This window comes from Trichosurus vulpecula, chromosome 3 (genome assembly GCF_011100635.1).
Source record: "Trichosurus vulpecula isolate mTriVul1 chromosome 3, mTriVul1.pri, whole genome shotgun sequence".
Taxonomy (NCBI): Eukaryota; Metazoa; Chordata; class Mammalia; order Diprotodontia; family Phalangeridae; genus Trichosurus; species Trichosurus vulpecula.
This window is the reverse complement of record NC_050575.1, coordinates 250612673-250640358: the sequence shown is the minus strand read 5'-3', so window position 1 is coordinate 250640358 and position 27686 is coordinate 250612673. Positions and strand designations below refer to the sequence as shown.

General features: G+C 35.9%; 1 protein-coding gene across 1 annotated transcript in view; it reads right to left on the bottom strand.

Annotated features, from left to right (window-relative positions):
* MYOM2 (myomesin 2) overlaps positions 1–27686 on the bottom strand; it is a 157457-nt gene that overhangs the window by 34349 nt on the left and 95422 nt on the right. The window contains exons 18-27 of the mRNA XM_036748309.1: positions 25125–25312; positions 23967–24093; positions 15157–15335; positions 14124–14238; positions 12145–12301; positions 11956–12062; positions 9908–9952; positions 9235–9371; positions 2280–2424; positions 2103–2162 (exon numbers count right to left, since the gene is read on the bottom strand). Coding sequence (XP_036604204.1) covers positions 2103–2162; positions 2280–2424; positions 9235–9371; positions 9908–9952; positions 11956–12062; positions 12145–12301; positions 14124–14238; positions 15157–15335; positions 23967–24093; positions 25125–25312 — 1260 coding nt within the window. The remainder of the gene's footprint in view (positions 1–2102; positions 2163–2279; positions 2425–9234; positions 9372–9907; positions 9953–11955; positions 12063–12144; positions 12302–14123; positions 14239–15156; positions 15336–23966; positions 24094–25124; positions 25313–27686) is intronic.

The following is a 27686-nucleotide window of genomic DNA, read 5'->3' as shown; positions in this document are numbered from 1 at the left end:
AAGGAACAGCTGGATTATATTTGAGACCGTAATAAATATGTTTTGAAATTACATCTTTTTTCTTCATAGCTGTAGTAATAAAAGGCTTTGTGACCAGCTTTAGAGTCAGTAACACAGACCACTATTCAGATCTGGCTTCTGACATGTACTAGTTGCATGACTGGGGGAAATTACTTTGGGGCTCAAGGCTCAGAATAACTGTATAAGACCATAAGTTACAAATGAATTCTTGATTTGCATTGAAAGGGAGCAGTTTCCACACAAGAAGTCCCCAATCCTGATTAAATCATCATCTAGACCAAATAAAATTAAACAATATTATCCGTATACATCTTATGACCTCTGAAAAGAGGGCTGATAGCAATGTAAATACAAAGGTGCAACTGACTTGAACTAAATAAAATAAGCAAATTTCTGCCCAAAAAAATGATTTCTAAAACTTTTTTAAATCATCTAACTAAAATTCTTAAGCCTATTTCTCAGTCTGAAATTTTGTGATTCTGTGAAACCTCAGAAGTATTTTCTAATGGGTTCAATAAACTTGTTCAGGTACCATCTGGATATTAGAAGGTAGGCCAATCTATATGCAAAAGAACATTTTCTTGGAAATGACTATATCAGCCCTGTTGTAGAAACTTTTTTTTATTCAAGGTAACTACTCAGCCGTCAATTCAGGTCATTAAGTATTTGCCTAGAGACTATTATGGGGTCAGCAATATATTCAGTATTATGAAACGTTTAAAAGACGCATAAGATATGGGTCAAAAAAAATGCACAAATGCATATGGTCCCTGCCCAGAGGGAGTTTATATCCCATTGGGAAGACATCATGGATATTGAAGAAATCATTAACTAACAATCTAAGAGAATATGAGCTCCCATAAAACCACAGGTAGCAGAGCAAAGAGTGGCACAGGAGTGCGTAGAAAGAAGAGATAACAGAGGACTAGAATGGTGAGTCAATGCTGCATGGAGAATGTAGGGCTGAAAGAAGTCTTTTAGGGATGCATAGAATTTAAGTCAACAGATAGAAGAGGTGAAGATCTCCATGCAACAATAATGACAGCGGTATTCTTTTCACAAAGGAAGGAACACAATTAGTTCAGAAGACAATAAGGAGTAGAAATTTTATGTTGAAGAGCATTAGGAAAGAAGTGCCTTCCCTTTCATTCCCTGTTTCCTTAATTGGAAATATCTTCCTCCCCTCTTCTTCACCTTGTGAATCTCTACCCATCTTTTAATGCCCAATTCAAAGGTCACCTCCTCCATCTGGAGGGCTTTCCTGATGCCCTCCATCTTCCTTTAAATGTCCTATTTATAACAAGTAACATTATATTAATGTGTCTTTTTCCCCCCATGATAAACTACAAATCCAATTAGGCAAGGACTGTGTTTTATCTAAAATTTATGTTCCCAACCTTCAACCAATGGTATGAGCACAGTGCTCTGCATATAGTAAATGTTTAATAAATGCTTGCTATCTATACTATATGCTAGGAACTGTGCTAGGCTTTAATAATACAAAAATAAAAGTGAAGCACATTGGGGAGGGCCTTAAAACATAATCTGTGAAGTTGGGACTTTATTTTGTAGGTTTCTGAAGAAAGGAATGACAGGACAACAGTTTTTAGAGAAATTAATCTGGCAGTCATGTTTAGGGTAGACAGAAGGAGAAGAGATTACAACTAGAGAGACCAGTTAAGAAACTTTTGAAATAATACAGTCATGAGGTGATTAGTGTCTGGATAAGGGTGTTGGCAGTGGCAGTGGAAAGGAAGGGACAGTTTTAAAAAAAAATTTCAAAGGCAGAAAGATGTAACTTTATGATTAATTAGATAGGAGAAGTGAAAGAAAAAGAGATGCCAAAAGAATACCAGATTTTGGGACTAGGATCCCAAGAGAATAGTGGAGCCATTGATGAGTTAATCCTCTTCTTGCTAGGGGTAAGTATAGTCATCTAACAAAATAGACTTCTTATTAATGAAATTAGGCCATTTAAATGGTCTTTATTTAGAATTACTTTGCATTATACAGGTCCCACTTTGAGTAGAACATCCAGTTTAATTTGGGTATTTTAGGAAACATACAACTGAACTATTTACCTTGCTTCCTGAGGAATTCTTTTCTTTGGAATTCAGCCTCTTCCAGGACAGCCCTAAATGCTAAAATTCAGCATTGAGGTAAAAAGACAGGAAACAGAATTTAGTCATTTAGCAATTCAAAGGTATTTGCTCTAGAGTGCCTTTTATGGACATGTGCTAATATTGGATGTGCCATACCATCTCCAATGAGAACTAATGAAGATTGATTTTTGGCTTTTCCATCATGGATCTGCACAGTGTAGGTGCCTTCATTTTCAATAGTAAATCGATCCATTACCATCTCAATGATGCCAGTTGATTTATCACACTTAATTCTGTGAGTCTAAAAGGAGACAAAATGTAGAATTGTACAATGTAACTCTAATATATATATAATATGTATATGTACATATATACATACACACACACATCCTTTAATATCAAACAGCTGCCTAATCTATTGAACCTAAAGAGATGTTATCAAAGACTGAAATTTTCTTTACAAAATATTTTGGCAACCCAAGTGGTAAATAGGGAATGCAGATTTTCATTGAAAGCTATCAGATCCAAATTCTATTTCAACAGCCTGAAGAGAATATCTCTAGAAGATGCTTTATTTGTAGAAGTGGAAAAAGAATGCTATGCGAAACACACAATTTATTAAACTGGATTATTTCCTGAAGGAGGGCAGTTTGGGTCATGAATTCTGCCTGACTTCTCTGCTACAACTACACTCAGCAAAAGACATTTTTGCATATTTATACCGACATTTCAACATCAGTTCAGTAACAGTACATTTAGAAGGTCAATATTATCACAAAAGCAACCTTGTATGGAAACTACAAAGTTCTTCTACCCCCCCTACCAAAATAAATCTAAACTTCTCTGGCTTACCATAGTCTAACTACTTTTTCTTTCTCATCTTACACCCCAATTATCCCCTGCCATATTAAATTATATTCAAGCTTACTTTATACTATGATTACTCATATGTCTGTCTTCACACATCTTCTTCCCCTTGACTACAAAATCATATTTTCTTCATTCTCCTCATCCTTTAGCGCTTAGTTCAAATCCTAGCTCCTCCAGGAAGTCTTCCTGACAATTTCAATTATAACCTCCTTTTCTGATCTCTAATACCTAAAAATATCACTCGGTCTACCCAGTTTAATTCACAAATATTTATTAAGTGCCTACCATAAGACACAGCTAGGTGGTGATATGGATAGATTGTAAGACCTACAGTAAGAAGACCTGAATTTGAATTCTGCCTCAGATACTTACTAGGTGTGACCCTGGGTAAATCATTTGCTTTGTCTCAGACTCAGTTCCTTATCTGTAAAATGGGGATAATAATAGTATCTACTTGTTTTGAGGCTCAAAATAGAAAGCTTGCAGAGCACTTTGCAAACCTTAAAACTGTGTATGAATGGTAGCTATTATTAAGATTATCATTTTTATTACATGTACAATGTACTGTTCAAGGTACCTGAGATACAAAGAAAAAAAATCCCTTTCCCTCAAAGAGCTTACTTTCTACTACAGGCATGCCACGTGTATACATACCAATAAATGCCAATAAAGCAAAATCATTCTGAGGCAACAGAAAGGGCATTTAACTAGGAGGGAAGATCAGGAAAGACTTAACAGAATCACAGCTCTCTGCACAAAACTAAGCACAGAGCTAACATTGAAAGAATGCTTGGTGAATGATTCATTTCAGAGTAGAGACTACCCTCTAGGTGAATAAACAAGGTTCTTTAGATTCCAAGTATTATGGCCTGAAGAGCACGATTTGAGGCTAATTGCCATCTTTCATGGGAGTTTAATCAAATATGGATCCGAGTTTGGGGTTATTTTTTTTTTACAATATGAAGTCCTTCTGAGGTTTTATTTCCTGTAAATCTGGAAAATCATTTTGAAAACTGAAATTGCCATATCATCAAATATGAATGCAATTCACACATTATGTATTTGTGTAAGATCACTTAGCCTTCTCTTTCTCAGAAAATTAGAAAGGAGATTAAGATAACAAGAAAAGAGGAGCAGAGTTCAAAGATGCGTAGGTGAAAGAGAAGGTTAGAGCTGTGAATATTAAAAAGAGAGAGTGTGAAGAATGAGATAATTATCTAGAGAGACAATTAGATGACTCAGCTCCGGAAATGAACTTTGTTTATCAAGATGCCGAGTGAGCCAGGAAAAAGGATGGAATATGAGAGAAGTAATGAGTGTTCAGTTTAGTGCTTTTCCCCAGTCCTTGATTCTCTAGGGCCTTTCGAGTCTGGGCTGTTGAAGACCAAGGGTAAAATTTTCAAAACATAGAAACTTAATTGTTCCTATTTAGATTCTATTAAGCTTATTTCAAGCATCTTTAAGAAGGCAGCTATAGCACCTTATTCTAATTAGGTTCAAGAAAGAAAAATATATAACTCTAGCTGGAAACAAGAATCAAACAAAATTCTCTACAGTACAATAGGCTATTGAAATGTATTCAGCAACTACACTGCAGTGTCTGGGCCAGTTTTAGAAAATAATTAGGCTGCTCTCTATTGCCAATATGCAGCAAGATAAAGTTCAATGATTTTATGGGTGCCATAAATACGAGCTTTTATGTGACTTTCACAAAATAGCATCAATCTTCAAATGTAAAAGTCACCTGTGGGTTACTAATTAAAAAAGTGAAATAGGACAGCTGCACTTTGGAAAATTAGCTGTGTAGCTGTGACATCAGTTTTAAGGGCAGGTAGGGAAAATGTTAATCAAATAGTATTATGTAAATAATGTTACATTAGGCTAATTGCATAGAATTTAGAGCTGGAATGGATTTCAAACTCAGTTATTTTACAAATAAAGAAACTGAGGCCCAGAGAGAATAAAAGGATTTGTATAAGGTCATATAGCTAAATATAGTATTACATGGTAAAAATAAAATAAATAGTAAAACAAGGATTTGAACCAAGAATCTTTTACTCCATGTCCAAGATGTTTTTCACTATTAGCTAGCGTTACACTTCTAAATAATAGAAAGAAACCCAAGGTGACCTAGAGATCACTCACCTCTTCAATGACATAGCTCTTCTATAAAGAAATGCCCTCTTTCTTTTGGGAGGCATTAACTAGACTTTAAATATCAGATTTCAATCCATAAGAGAGCCTTACCTTTTTTTAAATAATGGACCTATGATTTCATCAATATAGAGAGCTCCCAAAGAGGAAACTCCCTTCACTCATGCAGAACAGTTCCATCTCTGAATCTTAATCATTTTAGAGAGTTGCCTGGAATACTAAGATTAAGTTGACTTTCCCAGAATCCCACAGTCATTATGTATCAGAAACAGAGGCCAGACTTGAACCCAGGCCATCCTGATTCCATATGTGTGTATCTATGTACGTACGTATGTGTATACATATATATGTATGTGTGTATGTATATATGTATGTATGTATGTATATGTGTATGCATACATATGTATTTGTGTGTATATATACATATGTGTGTATGTGTGTGTATATATGTATATATAGAGAGAGTTATATATATAGAAAGAGAGAGAGACAAAGAGAGACAGGGAGAAACAGAGAGAAAGTAAAGAGAATGGGGACTTGCTAAGTAGGGCATAGCATAAGATTTCTATTTTTTCAAGAGTTCTTTCTCAGGACCATGTGTGAATCATGAAGAAGAGTCCAAATAAACCAACTGTGCTTCAACCAGAGATCAAGTGTGTTGCATTTAGTTCTATATGTCACAAGTGTGGTATGACAGTAAGAAGAGCAGGGCATAATGAAGAGAGTGCTGAACAGATAGTAAAAGTAGCAATAATTTCAGAAAGCCAGGCATGGCTTCATCAAGAAGAGAACATTTCATGGTGTTATACCAAAAGCGAGCGAGACACGCCACAAAGTATAAGTTTTAAATGGAGAATTTATTAGCCGGCAACCATTCAGGGTTCCACCCAAATCAAAATAGCCCTGGGTTGGGGTTAAGAAGCAATTTATATAGAAAATACAGGGTACAGAGGTTAATTATCTCTTGGAACTTACAGGCCAGGTCACAGGGTGGGGGGTGGCACAGGGACAGATCAAGGATTCTGACAGGTTATCCTTAAGTGGGATAATCTTATTGACATTCCTTGGTGGAGTCTCAGAGCCCCAGGGACATTTGCTAAATGCCAAAAGGTCTGAGTCCATTCTTTATTATGCAAACTGGGGTTTCTCAGGGGTCTCCTTAGCAATAACTGATTTTTCCAGTACCGCAGGGGCATTTCCTTTTTGACAGAGTTACTAAAGTGATAATTGAAGGGAATGCTATAGATATAATTTGTCTAGATTTTAGCAACATGTTTGATCCACTATCTCATACTATTCTGGTAAAGAAGACAGAGAGATGTGAACTAGATAAGCATTGGACTGAATCTAATACAGTGAAATTCCATAGGTAAAATTGTAAATCTTGTACTTGGAAGGAAAAAAAATCAACTTCACAAGTACTAATAAGGAATAGTAGTCAGGTATTTGTCTGAAAAGAATCTAGGGACTTTGGCTCACTGCAAAATCAATATAAATTAGTAGTGTGGTGGATTACCCCAAAAGGTTAATGCAATCTAGAGCTGCTTTAGGAGAGACAACTTTACAGGAATAGAAAGATGATAGTCTCACTATACTCTGCCTTCCTCAGTCCTCATATTGAATGTAATTTTCAGACAAATTGTTGTCTATCCCTGCCTCTCATTCTTGTGAAGGTGCTTTTTGTACCCATGCATAAGACTTTATACTTTAATTCTGATGCCATAGTTTAAGAAGGATATTTATAAGCTTGCAAAAGTCTGGAGGATAGAAAAAAGTCATGATCTATATCATATGAGAACTGGTTAGAGAAATTGGGAATGCTTAGCCAGGGAAAAGAGAAGAATCAAAGGAGACATGATACCTAAATTACAGTGTTTGAAGGGTTGCCATTCAGAAGAGGGATTAGGTTTGTTCTACTTGGCTAGAGGGCAAAATCTTTAACAATGGGAGGAAGGTGCAAAGAGATTAATCAAGAGTTGATGGGGGGAAGGGGATCCTAAAAATTAGTGCTTTCAAAAAGTGTAATAGGCTGCTTTGAGAGTTAACAGTTTCCTCCTCCTTGAAGTTCTTCAAGCAGAGACTAGATAGCATCTTTTTAGGTATGTTAAAGAAGGCATTCCTTCTAGTTCATCTAGATTTAATTAGATTACTTTAGAGGCTGCTTGCAAGTCTTGTATTCTGATGGATCTTGATTTCTGATCCCTTGTCACTCTATGATCCTACCCTATTTAAAGACAGTTATGTGGTGTAATGTAGAGAATGTCGAACTTGAATTCAGAAACACATGAGTTTTAATTTAATTGCTATGTGATCCTGTAAAATGCAGTTGTTATGAGGATTAAACAAGATTACACATGTAAAGTGCTTTGCAAACCTTAAAGTCCAATATAAATACTAGCTAGCTACTAGCTGGATGACCCCTGGCCCTCTTCTAGCCTCATTTTCCTCGTCTGTTAAACGGAGCTAACAATAACACCTACTTCACAGACTTGTGAGGCTCAAATGATATATAAAATTGCTTTGCAAACTTTGAAGTGCTCCATTAATACTAGCTATTATCCAAAAAAGATGGGTATCTCTTTACAGACTACATGTAGTAATGTTACTTTTTGACTTAAAAAATTAAAGGCTGAATTGCAGCATGAGTTAAAACATTGTCTAAGGCAGAAAAAATGTACTTTAGCATTCTTTCTCATCATTTCAACCCAAGCCTTCCTAAATGATAAAGGAATTTATATGTACCAGAGGCTACAATGTCCCTCCTGTTAGGAAATGATCTGTCTGTTGGAAGGCAGTCATCACTCGTGATGAGCTGAATCAAGCAGGGTCAATGCCATTATCAAGAACAGACAAACAGATTTAAAAAAAATAACTTTTCCCCAAAGAACTTGTATCTAACCAAATTCGATCTGAACTTTTTCCCCTATTGGGCTTATAAAACATCACCTGGCATTTTCAAATTCAAACAGGTCTATTTTTAAAGTATTTCTTATCTCTGAAAGGCTAGTGTTTAAAAAAAAAACTGAAGGGAGAGGTGCTCCAAGGACTGCTAAATAGGTATTAATAAACAATGTCACGATATTGAACACAGAGAAACTAATCCAGTTTTTAGATGCAGTAATATGCTTAGTTTCTGGTCAGACCACACGCATGTGGAGCACGGCACTCAATTCATTGTAGGAAGGACACAAGCTGAAAAGTATCATCCCAGAATAGGATGACCAGGATGGTGAGGATTAACCTTGAGACCTTATTTTATATGGATAAATTGAAGAAATTGGCAATGTTTAACTTGGAAGAGAGATTGGGGGTTGAGGGATGGAGGGTAGGGTGGACTGATAACAGATATTCAAGTATCTAGAGTGCTGCCATAAAGGAAAGGTACTATCCTTACTCTTCTTGGCCACAGAGGACACAACTAGGAGCAATGGATAGTAGATGAAAAGAGGCAGGGTTTTTTGCCTTAAAGAAAGGGGGGAAAAAACCTAACAATTAGAATTATCAAAAAGTCTAACAGACTGACTCTGCTGGGGGCAGGGCGGGCGGGGTGTGGGGGGGAAGGGGGGGCTGGGGTTCCTACCTCACTGGTGATCACCAAGCAAACCACTCGTGAGTGTAGTAGAAAAAAAATTGTATTTAGGTGTTAATTGAGGTCCCTTTCAACTCCAAGATTTTGGAGATTCTGTGTGGTAGAAAGAAGCCAGAAGGTCTGAGTTTAATCTCACTTCTGCCTCTTAGAGGGTGTATGACTTTAGAGAAGTCACTTAATTTCTCTGAGTTCTGGTTTTCTAACATGTAAAGTGGGATACTTGCATAAATGGGCTATTGAGAATATCAAATGAAATAACTGTTAGATTGTTTACAATTCACAATATAAAGAAATTATCATTTTTGTTATTTCTTATCTAAACTAAACCCACACTCTGAATATTATAAGGAAGTTTAATTCATTTTACCAATCTCCCCCACCCCCAAATCTGGTAGCTCGGTGACTATTGAAAATAAACAGAGAACACTGACATAACTGCCCTACCACTGTGAATCTTAGCCCTGCCCAAAAACCCAGAATGCCCACACATGACCTTACCTCGCTGTCAGAAACTTCTCTGTCATTAATAACGAATCTGTAGCTGGCATCCGGTGATAAGTGCTCAGCCTGGAGCCAGAAACGAACCTGGCCCTTATCAAAAATCTCATAAGCTAGTTCTGATTTCAAAGGAATTGCTACCGGAAGAAAAGAAATCACAAGTCAATAATGCATGAATCCTTGTGAGAAAGAATAGCTGCATTTTGTAGGAAAATATCAATTCTGGTTATTAAATTTTTGGAGAATGCAAAACCCCGGAGTATTGAATTGGATTATGAAAACTAGAAAAAAATCAAACTATGGTTTAGCCTGTTGTTGCTTTTAAAGCCTCATGCTGCGTGACTTATGTATGTGTGAACACAATCTAGCTTTCTATATATATTTAATACAATGGCTGAGGATTTTGTTTGATAGACATCCCACCAGGATTAAGCATGGCCCCATACAAAACCCAGATTTCAAAAGACTTCTTGAGTGACAAAAATACCTACAAGCTACAGTACAAGCTAATATTTGTTTTAAATGAATAGATCATAAGCTAGTGAGCAAGGAGGATAAAAATGAGGCCATCGGTTTCCCAGAGTTATTCCTTAGAGATCTTCCCACTGTAATGCACATGATCCTATCCCATTTAGGATTGTATATTAGATTTGCAATTTATAGGCTTACTTACTGGGATTCTTTATTTCATTGCTGAGTGCCATCAGGCGTTCAAGCTCTAAAATTAAGAAAAAGTGTGAGTTTTTAATTGATTCTGTCCAACGGATTCAGACATTTTCAAGCAATCTAAGAGGAAGCATTGAAATGATAACTTAAAACTTTGAAATGCAACAGAGAATTCATATCAGCAAAATTAAACTTGTGGAGAGAAGGAAAATCTTGTCTGAACTATGTTAGAAGTATCAACATAACAAATTGTTTAAACTGGAATTCCCACCACCCCCATCCCCAAACTGACTGAAAACTAATATTGCTTCTTCCTCGATCACTGTATAAGGTAACTAATATGGTAGACTAGGATAAAGTAGAATACTTAGTAAATATGGGATTAAAAACAAGGCTATTGCAGACATCATATACATATATATATATATATATATATATATATATATATATATATATATATATATATATATGTGGTATCATGGAAAGGTCGAAAGAATTAAAGTAAGAAGATCTAGATGTTAATCCTGATACTCCTGACATGGATGAAGATCTTGGATTCTCAAGAAGATATAAACTCTGGCAGTCCAGTTTTGTGGAATGGCTTTGAGGAAGGGGCCTGTCTGCATTTATCATTAGATGGCTAGTCTCATGGAAAACTCATGAAGATGATCTAAAACAATGGAGGGGATTTAGCTTGCATCAATAGAGAATTTTGTCGTTGTTTAGTTGTTTCTCAGTTGTGTCTAACTCTTCATGACCCCATTCGGGATTTTCTTGGCAAGGATACTAAAGTGCTTTGCCATTTCCTTTTCTAGCTCATTTTATAGATGAGGAAACTGAGGCAGACAAGGTTAAGTGACTTGCCCAGGGTCACACAGCTAATAAGTGTCTAAGGCTAGATTTGAACTCAGTAAGATGAATCTTCCTGACCCCAAGCTGGCACTCTATCCACTGTGTCACCTAGCTGTCCCCATGCAAACCTTAAATGAGAGGTCACTTGAACCTAGATTTTCTGACTAGAAGTCCTGGGCAAGTTCTAGTCTATCAGAACGCCTCTCACAAACATCATTTTTCATTGTGAGATATGGTTAATTTTTTAAAATTAGAATACATTGTAAAGTGAAGCTATTAGACTAGATGACCAGATAATATCTAAGGTCCCTTCTGCTATTTTGTTTTGTGACTATATGATTGGGAGAGAGGACAGGAAAGGTGAGAAGGTCTAGGGGGAGAAATAGTTTCCAGATCTGAGATTTCATCCATATAGGGAACTCCCAGTGTGAAAACTCTTTCCACCAATGCAGATCAGCAACTCCTCTGCAACTTAGATAGCCTTAGAGAGTTGCCTGATGTACTGAAATGTTAAGTGACTTACTCACTTTCACAGAACTATAGAGGCAAGACTTGAACCCAAGTCCTCCTAACTCCAAAGGCAACCACTATGCTATGCTATGCTGCCTCTCTGAGTATTTAATAAAAATAGTAAAATATTACCCACTAGCAGACTACTTTTAGCATTGAAAATTATGCCTATGCAGCTGATTTTTGTTTAAATTTGGGGCATCAACTTTTATCCATAAGTTTAGATCACATCAAAAGGTTTAGTATAACAAGAAAAGAAACAAACATTTATTAAGCCCCTACTGTGTGCCATGCATTGTACCAAGTACTTTATAAAATATTATCATATTCGACCCTTATAATAATCTTGGAAGTTAGGTGCTATTACTATTCCCACTTTATAGTTGAGGAAATTAAGAGAAATAGAGGTTAAAGTAACTTCCTCAGGGTCGCACTGCAAGTATCTGAGGTCATGTTTGAACTCAGGTCTTCCTGACTCCAAGTCTAGTGCTCTTATTCACTGTGCCAACAAGCAGCCCCATCTGTAAGTTCAGATTTTTCAAAAAGCTTATTTTCAGGCCCAAATATTTGAAAAAGATTTTCTTATTACTTCTTTTCTAAACTTTATGTGTTTCCCTTTTCTTAAGCCAACCTTTGGCAATGCTATAAGTTTAACACTGAAGAAGGACCACGTATATACCATTCATCACTTACCTTCTTCATCCATTACAAAACTAGATGAAATGCCATCGGTATCACTAACTGACACAGAGTAAGTCCCAATGTCTGATTTTTCTGGATTTTTAAAGATTAATTTAGAGCTAAAAATAAAAAAATAGAAAAATATATTATTATGTTAGAATTTTCTTATATTTTAAAAACAAAAACATGTTTAGGACTTACTGGTCTCCTTCAGTCTCTATATTAAACTTCTCTGGATCAGCAATCTCTTCATAAGATTTACACCAAGTGAAGTGAGATGCATCTGTAACCTCTGGACAGTCAAAACTTAGATAGATGTTACCATCTTCATCTACACCTGCACTTATTTCTTTAGTACCTGCAAGATAAAATACTGTTCAAGCATCTTAAAGATAGTCTTTAACTTACTAGCTGTGTGACCTTGGGCAAGTCATTTAACCCCAAATACATTCCCTTCTTCCCTCCAAAAAAAAAAAAGAGATAGTCCTTAAAATTGTGGTGGTGGTGTTTGACTGTGTTCTAATTTTATACTGAATCTGAATTTTAATTTAACATCTGAATGGAATTATCCTGGTGGATTCATTCAAGCATTCCTCCAACAGACATTTATTAAATGCCTATAATGTTTTGAGCACTACGATAGATTTTGGGAAGGATGCAAAATTTACTTTAGATATGGTTCCTGTTATCACGAAAATAGTTAGGACTTTTAATACCTGGGGCAAATATCAAAAACCTCACCTGAGGCATGTGTCGTAAAGTACACGCTCAGATGAGGTCAGGGTATTTGTCCCTCTGTTCAAGGTTGAGACATAGAAAGCAGCAGCTAAGGAGACCACCATGTAAATACAAATAAGGGATGGGGATGGGAAGAGGGGAACGGATCAATGAGAGGAGCTTATTCAACATGACATCTTATAGCTTCCTATTTTAACTACTCGTTCTTGATAGCCACCTGCTAAAGATCTGCTGTTTCTATACTATTGAAGGACATCAAGGTGTTTTCAATGTAGACTGCCCTCAATAATATGTTTGGGAGGGGCATAAGAAAATGCCAGACTATAAAGACATAGTATTATATGATGACTATATTAGAGAGCTGTTAAATGTCATACTATATGAAGTACAAGGAGGAAGTTCATCATGACAACTACTATAATTAGAGAGTAAAACACTTTGCTACACAAAGGCTAGAGTTGTTTTTAAAGGTGGATTTTATAACAGCAAGTGTGATCTTCTACTGAAGTCCTACCAAAAGGTTCAGCTTTAGAAACACATATGGTTTTATCAGTGGAAATGCTATAAAAGACCAGGCATTACCATATGGTTTGCCACTGCAACATAAAGACTACTAGGACATTCCATTTGACTTGCAGACAAAACCATATGTGTGTGTGTATGTGTGTGTGTGTGTGCGCGCGTGCGCGCGCGCACACACACACACACACACACACATATATATATATATATATATATATATATATATATATATGTATGTATATATATATATATATATATATATATATATGTTGTTTCCTCCTTTTGGAACAAGAGCTCCATGGGAGCAGGGGTTGTCTTGCTTTTCTATTAGAATCTCAAATATTTAGTATGATACCTTGCAAACTGTTGTTGTTGTTGAGTCATTTCTGTCATGTCCAGTTTTCCATGATCCCATTTTGGGGTTTTCTTGGCAAAAATACTGAGTGGTTTGCCATTTCCTTCTCCAGCTCATTTTACAGATGAGGAAACTGAGGCAAATAGGGCTAAGTGACTTGCCCACAGTCACACAGCTAGTAAATGTCTGAGGCCAGAGTTGAACTCATAAAGATGAGAGCTCCTGATTCCAAGCCCAGTGCTCTATCCACTGTACCACCTAGTTGTTCATACTTTATAAATACCAAGTGGTTACTAAGTTCATTTATTCATTCATTCTTCATTTTCTGAACAGAAATCTATACCAAGGTAAACGCAGTCCTTACTGCATAGATGTTGATGGCCTAGTCACTTCAAAGAAAAAATAGTAGACAGTCTTTTAGGGTAAGTATGCGCATGCTCTTCCTACGCAGGAAACATTATTTGTTTCAAAATGCTTGTGATGGATACTGGCATTCCTTCACAAAACAAGACTCTTTTAAAATAATTTGAACAGTTCGACCGCATGTGAATAATTAAATTCATACCTGGTCTAGCTTCTACAAGCACAGCTTCAGAGGTTTCTGATGGTTTTCCAACACCACTTGCATTTACTGCTCTGACTCGGAAGACATAGGTTTTACCCTGGTGCAGATCAGTGACCTTGAAAATAACACAAGAAATGTGTTACCTATATATTTAGGTAAAATGTAGTTTACCTTTTCTGTGAGTTTGAGCAGATAGTAGAACCATGTCTGAATCAAAGCATAGAAATAAAATTTTAAAATAAGAATGCCTCTAAACAAAAGCACATGAACTCTGGATGATGGACCTTAAATCTAAAAGAAATTATATGAAGTCTGAAGGAAATCAGAAATGGAGCAGTTAAAATAAAAATTTAATCCACTACACTGGAGTTACACATAATCAATTTACTTCTGTTCCTGCTGCTTCTTCCACTTGTGCTCCTGCTCCCTGGAATCAAACAGATTGATTCTATAATTCTTTGTATTCATCCATCCATTTATCCACCCTTCCATTCATTTACCTATCAATTCACTCATTCATCTATCCATCTATTCATGTAATTATGCTCATTCATGCAACCAGTCACCTATTCATTCATCCATCTATGTACTCACTTATTCTTCCATTCATCCATTCATTGATCTATTCACTCAACTAACAAACCTCCTTTGGGCAGCAATGAAACATAATGTACAAAGTTTATACATAAATACATAGTATGTACATATACATGTACATAAATGTATATTCTTGAGCTTATCTATAGAAACATACATGTCAATCAAGGAAAGTCACAGATTGAAGTGAGGGGGTATATCAGAATTTCAAAAATCATCATGAAAAGTCATATGTTTGTAACACGGATGTGAAGGTCTTGGACTTTAACAAGAAATATTCAGTAGCTGTTAACTTGCCTAAAGAGAAATAATTCAACTCTAGGATAGGAATAGCACATCAAAAATAATTCTTTGAAGAAGTTTATCTTTGAGACTAGAAGCTAATTCGTCATAGGTATGAAATAAAATTTCAAGGACCAAACAAATAAACAAATACCTTTAAGTAACGATTTTTAGTTGTAGCCTCGTTGACTGTAATCCATTCTTCAGAACCTTCTTCCTTATAATCCACAAAATACCCTGTAATAGGACTACTCCCACTGTACACAGGTGCTTTCCATAACATGACAAGAGATGTATCCCTGACTTCACAGAATGTCAAGTCATAGGCAGGACCTGAAATAATCATTTATAAAAATTAGTGTGATAATTCAAAAAAGAAAGCCAAAATGAGAGGTTTAGAGAGATCAATCTCATATCCATCAAGCTATTACTCATTTATTAAGTTTTTTGTGTATAGATGTCCCTCTCATTAATCAGTACTATATTAATTTCTTTTAAAATTTACATGTCATTATTTCTAGAGAATTGTATTGGCAATACGAAGAGGAAAAAAAGTATTATCTAGTCTAGCAGTGCAAATAGTGATATCAGGTGGACAGACCAAGTGCTATAATAGTATCTGTGAAATATTAAAAGGACAAGAGGAGAGATCCCAGCATGTTGAGTAGATTTGATATGGAATATTTATGGAAAGACAAAAATAAGAATCAAACAAGGTAAATGTAGAAGTTTTGTGATTTTTGTGGTGGCAAGGATATCCAACCTTGATAACGTCTTGAATCCTCTGAAGTTCTAAAGCAAGTGTAGGCAATGACATTTCAGAGTCTATTTCCTGGGAGGGATAAAGGAAAAATCTAGCTTATTACTGTCTAAAGTTTTCATTAATAGTCACTTAGGGTAGAGTTGATTTCCTTAGAAATAATTCATTAATGTTGCTCACAAAAGAGGTTCAAGTAAGTATCTCATTCAGGACATTTGTAGAGAAAAGAAAACTGTGTCATGTTTCCTACCCACCAGATAGGAAATATTTGAGTCTCACTGAAAAATCATTCAAAGAATTTAGTCACTTGTGTCAGACCACGCCCTCTTTCCATAAATACATTAAAATTCTTACTGGTTGATTCCTTAACATCAAAATAATAACAAAAGTATATGACAAGTCAAGTCTGGAATATATCCATGTGTAGAAGTGTAGAATTCTTGCTTGTTCTCCTATATTTTGACAAATGTATTACCTCAGTGATGTGGGTATTCTCTCCAAAAATGTAAATTGAAAGCCATCCATCCCCACTTATCTAACATGACTCTTTTTCATATATTCCCAAAAATCCCCTTTAGGGCTTCTACCTATTTTGCTAATTTCTTCTAATTATTTTTTTTAGTATTCTGTAAATCCCAAAGAAGCACATTTGCAGTTCATTGGTCACACCTTTTTCTTGCTACATGACTGGCCCATCTTCTTTTATAGAAATATATCTCTCTTACTCATCTAAATTAAATCACACTTTGTTCTTTGAGTTATTGTCTCTATGACAACTTTCAAAGAGGCCTGGAACTTATACAGCTCTTTCATTAGCTTTTCAATGAGGAAAAAATTAATTTCACTAAATCAGGTGGCTGCAAAATGAGAGCAAGGTTATCAGGCCATAGGAATGAAAGTTAGCTTAGAATTAATAGGTTGTGTTGTTTTTTTAACTATATATCTTCTATTTGTTTTCTAAAACTAATGTTAGATTCACAACTCTAATATCTCATTGTGGTAATCTCAAATGGTGTACAAGCTCTGATGGATCCTACAAGCTGGAAAACTTTGAAGTATAATTCCAGGGATGTAATAGGTCTGTCATTTGAATACCAGCTTATTGAAGTTCAAAGAGGCTGGTGATCAGGTTAGAACATTCATCACAGGTAATGAAGTTTTTTGACCATGGCAATGAATGAAGACCATCAGTGAAGAGGCAGAAAAGCTGAACTTGTGATCCGAATGGAGGAAGTGCCAATGAAATCATGCATCTTTAAAGCATGGAAGTACTTAGCATATTAAACAGTAGTTCAATATTAACATGACTTGGAGAATTAACCACTTAGATAACAGTAACAACAACCACAGCTAGCACTTATATAGCACTCTAAGCACTTTACACAGCACTTTTAATGTTATCTCATTAGCTCCTTACAACAGTCCTGAGAGTTAAATGCAATTATTATCCCTACTTAATAGATTAAGAAATTGAGGCTAAGAGAAGTCAAGTGTCTTGCATAAGGATGCATAGCCAGTGAGTGTCTAAGGCAGTATTTGAACTCAGGTCTTCCTGATTCTAAGCCCAGTAATCAGAGTACCAGCCACCTATTTAAAAGATTATCCATTCCAACCCACTCATTTAACAGCTGGGAACAAAGAGGTGAAATGACTTACCTAAAACCATAGGCTAGCTGGAAACAAATGATATTTCCACTCAATCGATAAGTTAAGGAAATCCAATGCAAAACTACTTTAACTGACTTTTTACTTGAATTGATTGCATCAATGACTTATAGGATCACATATAGCTAGTCTTTTTTTCTTTCATTATGTCAGTATTTAATAATAATAGCATTTATAAAGTATTTTAAGGTTTGCAAAACACTTTACAAATATTGTCATTTTATCCTTAAAACAACCAACCCTCGGGGTGGAGGATCCATCAGAGCTTGTACACCATTTGAGATTACCACAATGAGATATTAGAGTTGTGATTCTAACATTAGTTTTAGAAAACAGATAGAAGATACATAGTTAAAAAAAACAACACAACCTATTTTTTTCCTGCATGGGCTGTTGAGGCCCTTTCCAGAAGAGGAAATTGAGGCAAACAAAAAGTTACATGACTTGCCCAGGGTCATACAGCTAATAAGGGCCTGAGGTCACATTTGAGCTCAGCTGTTCCTCACTCCAAATCCAACACTCTATCCATTGCACCATCTAGATGTCCATTAACATGCAAATGGATAGCCTAAACCTAATGAATATTATTAATGTGACTGCTCTCTCCATTGGTACAAATTGCAACCTTCTAATGTGTGGTTTTTGTTCATGTTTTTCTACATATTTTCCAAGGAGGATCCCAAAATTCTGGAGCTGTTGTTCTTCAGTTGTTTCAATCATGTCTGACTCTTCACGACTCCATTTGGGGTTTTCTGGGCAAAGATACTGTCTCCAGCTCATTTTAAAGATGAGGAAACTGAAGCAAAAAAGGGTTAATGACCCACCTAAGGTCACACAGCTAATAAGTGTCTGGAGCCAAATTTAAACTTAGGTCTTCCTGACTCTAGTCCTGGTATTCTATCTCCCATATCACCTGGTTTCCCAAAATTCTGCAGGCCTTCCTCTAAGTCATTTTATATTCTACGGACACCAGCACAGCATTCTGCCTCTTTATTTGGTATCCCTTATTTTCACTCTGAGTTTTTCTAACTGTACATTTCCCCTAATCATGCCACCTCATCAGTCAAAATAAGAATTATGACTCATTGTTGCACCCAGTGTTCTTTGGATCAGTAAAATCTTCGATTCCTCAGTTTGTGGACTTCCAATATTTGTAACTGCAAGCTGCTGTTGTTGTTGTTTGTTCTTCATTCTTGAAGAGGACTATGACATCAGGAAGGTGATGCCATGACTTGCAACTGAATTAGATGTAAGTGAGGAGCGCTGTGCAAAGTCACCAGACTCACGTTCTCCTTCAGAGACATCTGGGTCCAATGGCAAAATGTAGATGTAGATGGCCCCTCCAACTGCAAGCTATAGCGTGGAGAACATCTATATTCAAAAAAAAAAGATGGTACTATGCACTGGAGCAAATCTTGGAAATATTAAAATAATATAAACTTTCCCAAATGCAATCCAGTCTGCTTTCTTCGTCCCATTCAATTCTGGGACCAATTCATTGTCCAGATAGATATATGTACTGATACATTTACTAAATGGATTAAACACACCCAACTGTATGTTATTATCTGGATGATAAACATTTTTCATATATTTTGATTTTTTTTTTCCTGCATGGGCTGTTGAGGCCATTTCTTTTGAATATCCATGGATCTCATTGAGGAAGTCCCATAATATCCTCAGGCTTAATGAAAAAAGCACAATATCTGCAAACGAGCATCTGGAGAACTTCACTATCCATAGGGAATGCTGTTTCTAGATGGACATACATAGTTGAGCATAGCCTCCATGATGCAAGCTTAGTTGTTGTTGTTGTTCTCATTCAGTTGTTTCACTAGTGACCAACACTTGGTGACTCCATTTGGGGTTTTCTTGGCAATGATACTGGAGCGGTTGGTCATTTCCTTCTTCAGCAAACAGGGTTAAGTGACTCTCCTAGGGTCACACAGCCAGTAAGTGTCTGAGGCTGGATTTGAAATTGAAAAGATGAGTCTTCCTGATCCCAGGCACAGCACTCTATCCACTCTGCCACCTAGCTGCCCCCATGCAAACCTTAAATGACTATATATCTCTGATTTATACTTCATTCAACATTAGTCATCACTGATTATTAAAAAGTTTTCTCTGTGCTTACATTTATCAGGGAGTTTTGTATGATCTTAACATATATTTAAAAGACACCTTTGAGGGGAGACACTTTAATGCTATGCTTCGCTCTACAAAATCATCTTTCTTTATTCACTTAAAAAATAAACACAGTCAAATCCTATATTCTCTGCACCTTTCAGTTGTCATATTGTAAAGCTGTGCTCGGTTGAACAAAAGTTTCAGCTTCTTATTGTTTTGATCAAACGAAACATAACATGCATAGGTATGCATCATTCTCATAAAGATCTGAAAAAGATGGGAAGGTATATACAAGTCGACTGTTCTCTTTCTTGTCTTTTGGGGTAGTAATCCAGCAGATTGTTTTTCCATTCTTTTGGCATCATCTCTTCCCTTAGATAGATTGTGAAAAGATTGTTCAGTGCTTTAAAGAGTGTGTCACTGCCAACAAAGATTTCCTTCGGAAGTGTTTGGTATAGAAAGCCCCTCTTTTTGATCTAGGATTAGAACCTGGGTGACAGAGAATGATGAGACCCTGAACAATAATAAGGATATAGAAAAAGTTCTATTTTGGATGCGTTGAGTTTAAGATGTGTACAGGATATCCAGTTTGAAATGTCCAATAGGAGTTGGAGATGTGAGACTGTAGGTTAAGAAAGAGGTTAGTGTTTAACAAGTAGGTCTGAGAATCATTAGCAAAGAGGTGATAATTGAAACTATGGGAGCTAATGAGACCACCAAGTGAAATAGTACAAAGGAAGAAGAAAAGAAGACCCAAGAGGGGCTTGTGGATTAACTCCACTATTAACTCCACTAACAATATGCTACTGTTCCTGTTTCCCTGCAACCTCTTAAGCATTTACAATTTTCTTCTTTTGTCATCTTTGACAATTTCATTTCTCTTTTAGTGACTTAGAGTATGTTTCATATAATTGTTGATAATTTATATTTCTTCCTTTAAAAACTATTCAGATCCTTTAACCATTTGTGTTTTAGAAAATGGCATTCCATCATACAAATTTTAATCAGTTCTTTCTGTCTAGGATATTAAAACTTGCATCAGAGAAAATTATTGCAAAGATTTTTTTGCCCAGCTACATTTCCTTTCTAATGTTTATTATATTAGATTTATTTGTGAAATACTTTTTAATGTTACATACTTGAAATTATCCATTTAATCTTGGATGATCCTCTCTATCTCTTGTTTAGTTGCGGACTCTTCCCCTTTACATTTATATGTAATTTCTTCCTTGCTCTATTTAATTATGATATGTCCTTTTATATTTAGTTCATGTATTTCTTTGGAGCTTATCTAACTATATAGTGTGAGGTAGTTTAACCCTGATTTGCACCAGAAAATTCCACCCAGTTTTCTTAGCCCTTTGGGGCCTCTTGTATTTTTCAAATACAGACTATACTTATAAGAGACTTTTCACCACTTATCTTTATACCCACTCTTGCACTGAAGATATCAAGTATCAAATGATAACATTAACTTATGTTTACAGAGCATTTTAATGTTTTCAAATCACATTACATGGATCATCTCATTTGAGTCTCATAAACACTGCTATGGTCTAGGCATATCAGATATTGTTCACCTTACTTTACAGACAAGGAAATTGAGGACCAATAAGGTTATGTGAACTGCCCAGAGCAGAATTTGAACCAGATAGGTCTTCCTGATTCCAAATCCTTCACTCTATTCAAAACATCATGCTCCTCTCAAAGTATATACGACTTGGTTTGAAGGATTTTTATCAGTTTCTTTATAGTATTCCTCTACTTCATAATTCTCTGCAACAGATGTTGGCACATAAGTTGCAATGATATTTTTGCTTCTAAGTACTGAATGATAAAATGACCAAGTGTCCAAAGAAATGAGATTTCTTATTGCCTATGAGCACACAATTCTCTCTACAACTTTTTGAGCCTCTTCAAGGAGAACCTCTGCACTATTTCGCTCCAACATCCTTTTGTCTTCTGATTTTATTTATCATGATATTATCAATATTTTTGTTCTTCTAACAGTATTCCCATTAATTGGATAAAGATCTCAAATTTATCTGTAGTATTGTAGTGTTTATAGACAGTTTAAATACTTTGGAATGGTTACCACCTTCTGCTACATTTAAGAAATTTTTTCAAAGATTTATTAATGTGTTTTGCTTGTAAATTTCAAAATTTTACATGTTATCCCCCATTCCATACAAGGTCTCATGTAATAGAGTAAAACAATTAAGTAAAACTAGTAATCTAATGACTTTATCTGAAAGTATATGTAATTTTCCAAATCTATAGCACCTCAAATACACAACTCTCTATGCTTTTTTAATTAATAAAAATCTATTTTCTCCCTGCCCTACCCCATTGGAAAAAAGAAAAGAAAATTCCTTATAACAAATGTGAATAGTGGCTGTATACATGGTTATATCCCATCCCACATCCTAAAACTGTTACTTCTCTATTATGGACATTATGTTTCATCTTTGATCCTCTGGAATTATGAATAGTCATTTCATTGATAATTTTTACAACTTAAAAAATTTTTTTACAATTCTTTTGTTATTGTATGAGTTGTTCTCCTGGTTCTGCTCCCTTTATTCTTCATTAGTTTATAAAAGTCCTCAAAATTGTTCATTTTCATAATATTGATGTTATGGTATAAATTGTTCTACTGGTTGTGTTTACCCAACTCTGAATCATCTCATATAAGTCTGTCCATTTCTTTTTGCGATCATGTCTTTCCCCTTTTTTAACAGCACAATAGCACTCTATCTTATTCACATATCACATCAACCATCATTCTACCACCATGCCGTTTAGAAGCAGAAATAGGCTGGCAGCCATCTTGTAGTTTTATTTGTTTAGTTTTCATTTCCAAAGATTTATCACCTACCAGCCAACTTTCTAGTAATTTTTTTCTAGTAATTTTCTAATAATCATCCTTCCTGTACTTAGCAAGACCTCTGTGCTCAGCTGTTTAGAGAGCAGACCCAGCCTGACCCTATGACTGTGCTTAAAGGCTTTCTAGAATGATAAAATATGCTAGAACAAACCCTCCACTGTTATAGTTCTGGAGAACATAAAGTCATCCCCATGCTAAATTGAGGCATCAGAATAGGATTTTGTATACATATATACACATAATAGTCAACATGCAGACCTTTAGTTAATACTGTCAAAGCTAAAGACCAGAATGCTTGGTCTACTTTAAGCTATGCTAAGAAAAAACAAACAAAATACACAGCACCATATGGCTCTTCCATTCAAGTGTCTCATCATCCCATCAGTTAATTATAGCTATTACGAATAATTTTGAATTAACAGAATATCTAAGTTGCAATAGTAACAAAGGGAAATTTAAATAGTTTTAATTATTTACATTTATGTTGATTTAAGGTTTATGTAGCCTTTTTCTTATAATAACCCTATGAGAGAGTTATTTCAACCCTATATATGAGGAAACTGAGGCCAATAGAGGTTAAGACAATTGTCCAAAGTCATATGGTCAGTAAATATTAGAAATAGGATTTAAATATAGCTCTCTCTTGAACTCTTGCCTGTACCTTATTTTGAATCCACGGTTTTAAAATTCTTATAATATTGAATAAAGCTCATTAACTCTTCTAATATACAATGCATTTCAAAAAGAATTTCTACTAAGTCCGTCTTCCATAACTCATCACGGAATAAAAGTAACTCTTAGGTTCAATTAAGCTACGCCAGCACAGTACAATTTCTGACCGATCATAGTAATGATGAAAAGACCCTAGGTTGAGCCCAGTAGTGAATTGTGACAAATTCATTACCAGAAAGGGGCAGGGGAGAGAGATTGCTGATAGATTACTCTGGCCACAGAAATTCAGAAAGTCCATTTACTTAAGCATTGGCAGACAGAATATCTACACTCATGAAACCATGGATTTTGAAGGAGAAAATATATTGTAACACAAAGAAAACAGAATATGGAATCAGACAGCTGATATTTACAACCTTGGTGCTGTTATATACTAGCTGTATAACAAGACAAATCCCTCCACAAATCTGGGCCTCACTTTGTTACATGAAAAATGAGTAAGTTGAACTTGGAGCCTCTAAGGTCTCTTTCACCTCTAAATCATACTATCTAAAACCTGACTCAGCTACTTACTAAATGTATGACCTTGGAAAAGTCCCTTAACCACTGCAGGCCTCAATTCTTTCACCCAGAAAATAAGGGGAAATCCCTTCCATTAATAAGCACTTCTAGCACTATCAGATTTTATTGTTCTGATTGAAAAAATAACTGTGAAAAATAAGCTTATAAGACAAATAAGCATCAAGGAAGAGTCCCAGCATCCTTGAGGAACTGCTTATTTTTATCTGGACTTCACAAACTGTGAAGACAATATCAATACGCAGAAATCCCACAAGTGACAGAAACCTCTTACCCGGCTCTGGCATCGTCCAAGCCTCACACTTAAAGTGCTCACTGGGATCAGATGGCTGTCCTATGCCAACCAGATTGGCGGCAGCAATTTTGAATTCATAAAATGCTTGCTCTGTCAAATTCTCAACCTATTTTGAGAAAAAAATAATAGAAAAAAGCAATATGAGATTTTAGATTGCATAAAGTCAGTGGAAAATAGCACTTATAATTCATTTGCCACATGCTACAATGCTTACTAGTGAGGTGTGCTGCCAATTTAGGGAAACTTTTGATACAAATAATACAAATAATAAGGCCCTTTAGGCTTACATGTGTCAAAAGGGAAAGAACTGGGAATCACAAGACCTGGATTGTAGTCCCACATGCATCACAAACTAACAAAGTGACCTGAGTCAAGTCACATTCAGGATTCTGAGATTTAGATTTAAAAGGGACCTTAGATATAACACAGTCTATACCTTTAAGGTTATAGGTGAAGAAACTATTAGGCAGAACTAGGCATACTAAAAGGCTTGCCTAAAGTCAAACAAGTCATAAGGAACAGAGCCAGAATTCAGACATAGTTTCTTATTCCGAATCAAAGGCCTTATCCCTTTCCATTGACTCCACACCTTCCAGCTCTAACCTTTCAGTTCTACAATCCATGACTTGTAATCTCTATGGTTTAAATCAGCAGCCAGGTGGTACCTTCTACAAGGATACTCAGGATGGACTATCATACAAAAACAAGGAGGGAAGATTTTAACAACAAATGGAACAGGAAAAGCTTAGGAAAATGCCAATGACCAATGGAATCTGAGCCGTGGTATGGCCCGCCTGGTGTAGTAAAAAGAACACTGGACTGGGGTAGGAAAGTTGCTTCTATTGCTGTCTCTAGCACTAATTTGGTATATGGCCTTGGGTAAACATTTCTAGGCCTCAGTTGCTTCATCAGCAAATTGAGAGAGTTAGACAAGATTATCTCTTACCATGTTAAGATATTCTTATTTGATTCCCTGATTCCACAATTTTGGGGGGAGGGGAGAGACGTAATTGTACCCACGTGTCACATCAATTTCAGTCAATTCTGGAACAACTCATATTAAATGGCTGCCAAAAACAAAATAAGGCAAAGATGCTTTTCAGACTGATATAAGAGAAAAATTAAATGGATACAAACTGTAAAAATCCTTTCTTTGATTGGAGAAGAATTGACTTCATGCCAGTTATGATGATGTTTCTCCCGTTTGTCTATGTAGTAACCAAGAATTGGTGATCCTCCACTGAATTTTGGTACCTTCCAACCAAGAGTCATTGACTGGCCATCACAGTTGAGAAGTGTTATTCCATAAGGATGCGATGGAACAGCTAGAAGAATAAATATATGTGGAAAATTAGGAATACCAGATAGAAATAACAGCTCCCTTATTTTCATCTCATTCCTCAAAACAGTCTTGTGAGGTCAGTAGGGTTCAATTGTCACTACATCTGTTTTATAGATGAGGTAAAGGAGACTAAGGGAGCTAAGTTGTTTGCCAAAAGTCACACAAGTCAATAGTGCTAGAGACAGAACTTGAACTTCTGACCACAAGAACAGTACTCAACCTACTCCAATATACTGCCTAGCCCTTTGTAAACTGTGTAAAGAACTAATACTCATTTTTGAAATCTTGTCAAATAATGAATTCCAGGACAATAAGGAGATAATTATCCTATTGATGTTTTGCCCTTATCCAATACTGTAGTCCTTGGGATAGCAGAGATTACTAGGCTCTTTTCATATGCTTAAGTGAGGCCTTCCCTGATGTAACCACAGTAGTTCTAAGCTCTATTTCCTTTTTGAAATTCCCCAAGTAGAATATAAGTTCCTCAGGAGCAAGGATTATTTCCTTTTAAATTTTGTACCCAGTTTCTAGGCTAGTGCCACAAGAAAAAGGTAAATCCTTAATAGTTTTTTAGCTGAATTGAATTACTGCCTGGTTTTCAGCTAGAAGTTACCTTCTTCACTCCTTCCTTCTTCCCCCCTCATATGGGCTCTAAACAGCACTCTAAGAATTGGGTAGTTGGGTACTGTTCTCCTGTATAATTGAAGCAATAGTGTATACTCTGAATCCTCTGAGCCTGCATGGGACTTTCTCATAGTGAACAGGAAGAACAGGCCATACTGATCTCCCAGCATTCTAAATGTAACATGCCCTCTAGGTCAGATCCTTCTCCCCCAGCAGGGAAAGATAAGCTGAAAAGGATATGCACATATGTACACAAAGTTATACTTTGATGAGAGAGAAGTGATGAAGAAGGATCCAAATCAGAGGGCAAGTTACAGTGGATCTAATGCACAGGGCATGTTACATTGTCTTCACCTCTTGTCACCTTCTGACAGCTATCAATCAGGAGCAGGCAGGCCACCTTCGCAAACCAGGCAATTATAGCAATTTCCAACTGGCTGTTGACTGCCATTTTGCCAGTGAATTACATTGGTGGAAAGTAGGAGACTCATGGTTTCCCGCTATTACTATGTTCTTGAAATATAATTACTTTTAGGAACCCATTGGTACAAAGTTCCAGCAGATGGCCCACTCATGGCTTTTCCTAGACTTTCTTTTTTTGTCCTATCTTATTCAAGTGTGGGTCATTTCTCTACTTTAGATCTCCTTTAGAGAAATACCAAAAGGGAGTATTAGCAAAACTCAAACTCCATTCATTTCAATTGTCAAATCTTCCCATATCATTCATTGCATTTTAGGATTTAGAACTGTAGAGAATCTTAAAGGTTATGTCCTAGAAAGATAGTAAAACACAAACTCTCTGATGCAAATCCAGGGTCCGTAACACTATATCACATAGAATTCTCATAGTATGGTAAAATCATCAAATTACCTTAAGTCTATTCTAGAAGTTTGAAGCAGCAGAATATCTCTTTCAGTGTGAACATGTTAGGGAAAGGGAGGTAAATTAAGATCTAATGGAATAAAGAATAACAAATGGCTGCTCTATATTTAATGATGTTTATATTTCTTACTGCATATGGCTTGCTATTAGTCTGTTATCCTGTGGAGTCTTCTGAATAATTTACATAAGTATTAGTTTGTACCCACCTTTAATCGAGCCTCTATTTACAAATAAGCACTATTTACCCAGCAGGTTAAATTGAAATGCTAAAAATTAGTCCCTAAATGGCACATTCTATGTCTTTGAGGAAGTTCTACTTAGAGCCTCCTCTGTCCTCTCATTAACCTGACTAAATGGGAGTTGAATAGAAGTTATTTTCATTACACAATAAATTTTCAGAAAATTGGCATTGATTTACTACGAATCCCTTAAAGTGGTGAATGGGAATATTTTAGTGCCACCTATGGCATACAGGACACCAAAAAGGGGAATTAAAAGAATGACACTTTGCCTAAAGAGCAATAGTTTTTGCTACATGTTGATCCAAATAGTATCAGTTCAAAATTCGTTAAACAATATCAGTAAATACATATAGTTAAGATGAAATTATACCCTTCCCAATCTGTTTCCAAACTTACCTGGGAAATTTAGAAAGTAGAAGATATGTTTTTTCTTAGAATTCAATTCACTTCCATAAACAATTAAATTAACTAAGTGCTGGGGGTAAAAAATATAGCGACAACATAGATCTTACTCTCAAAGAACTTAAAATCTAATAGAGAGAATAACAATTACACGAACAGCCGTAAAATTAGCAGGAGTGAGCAAAATGCCAAGGAGAGACACTGAC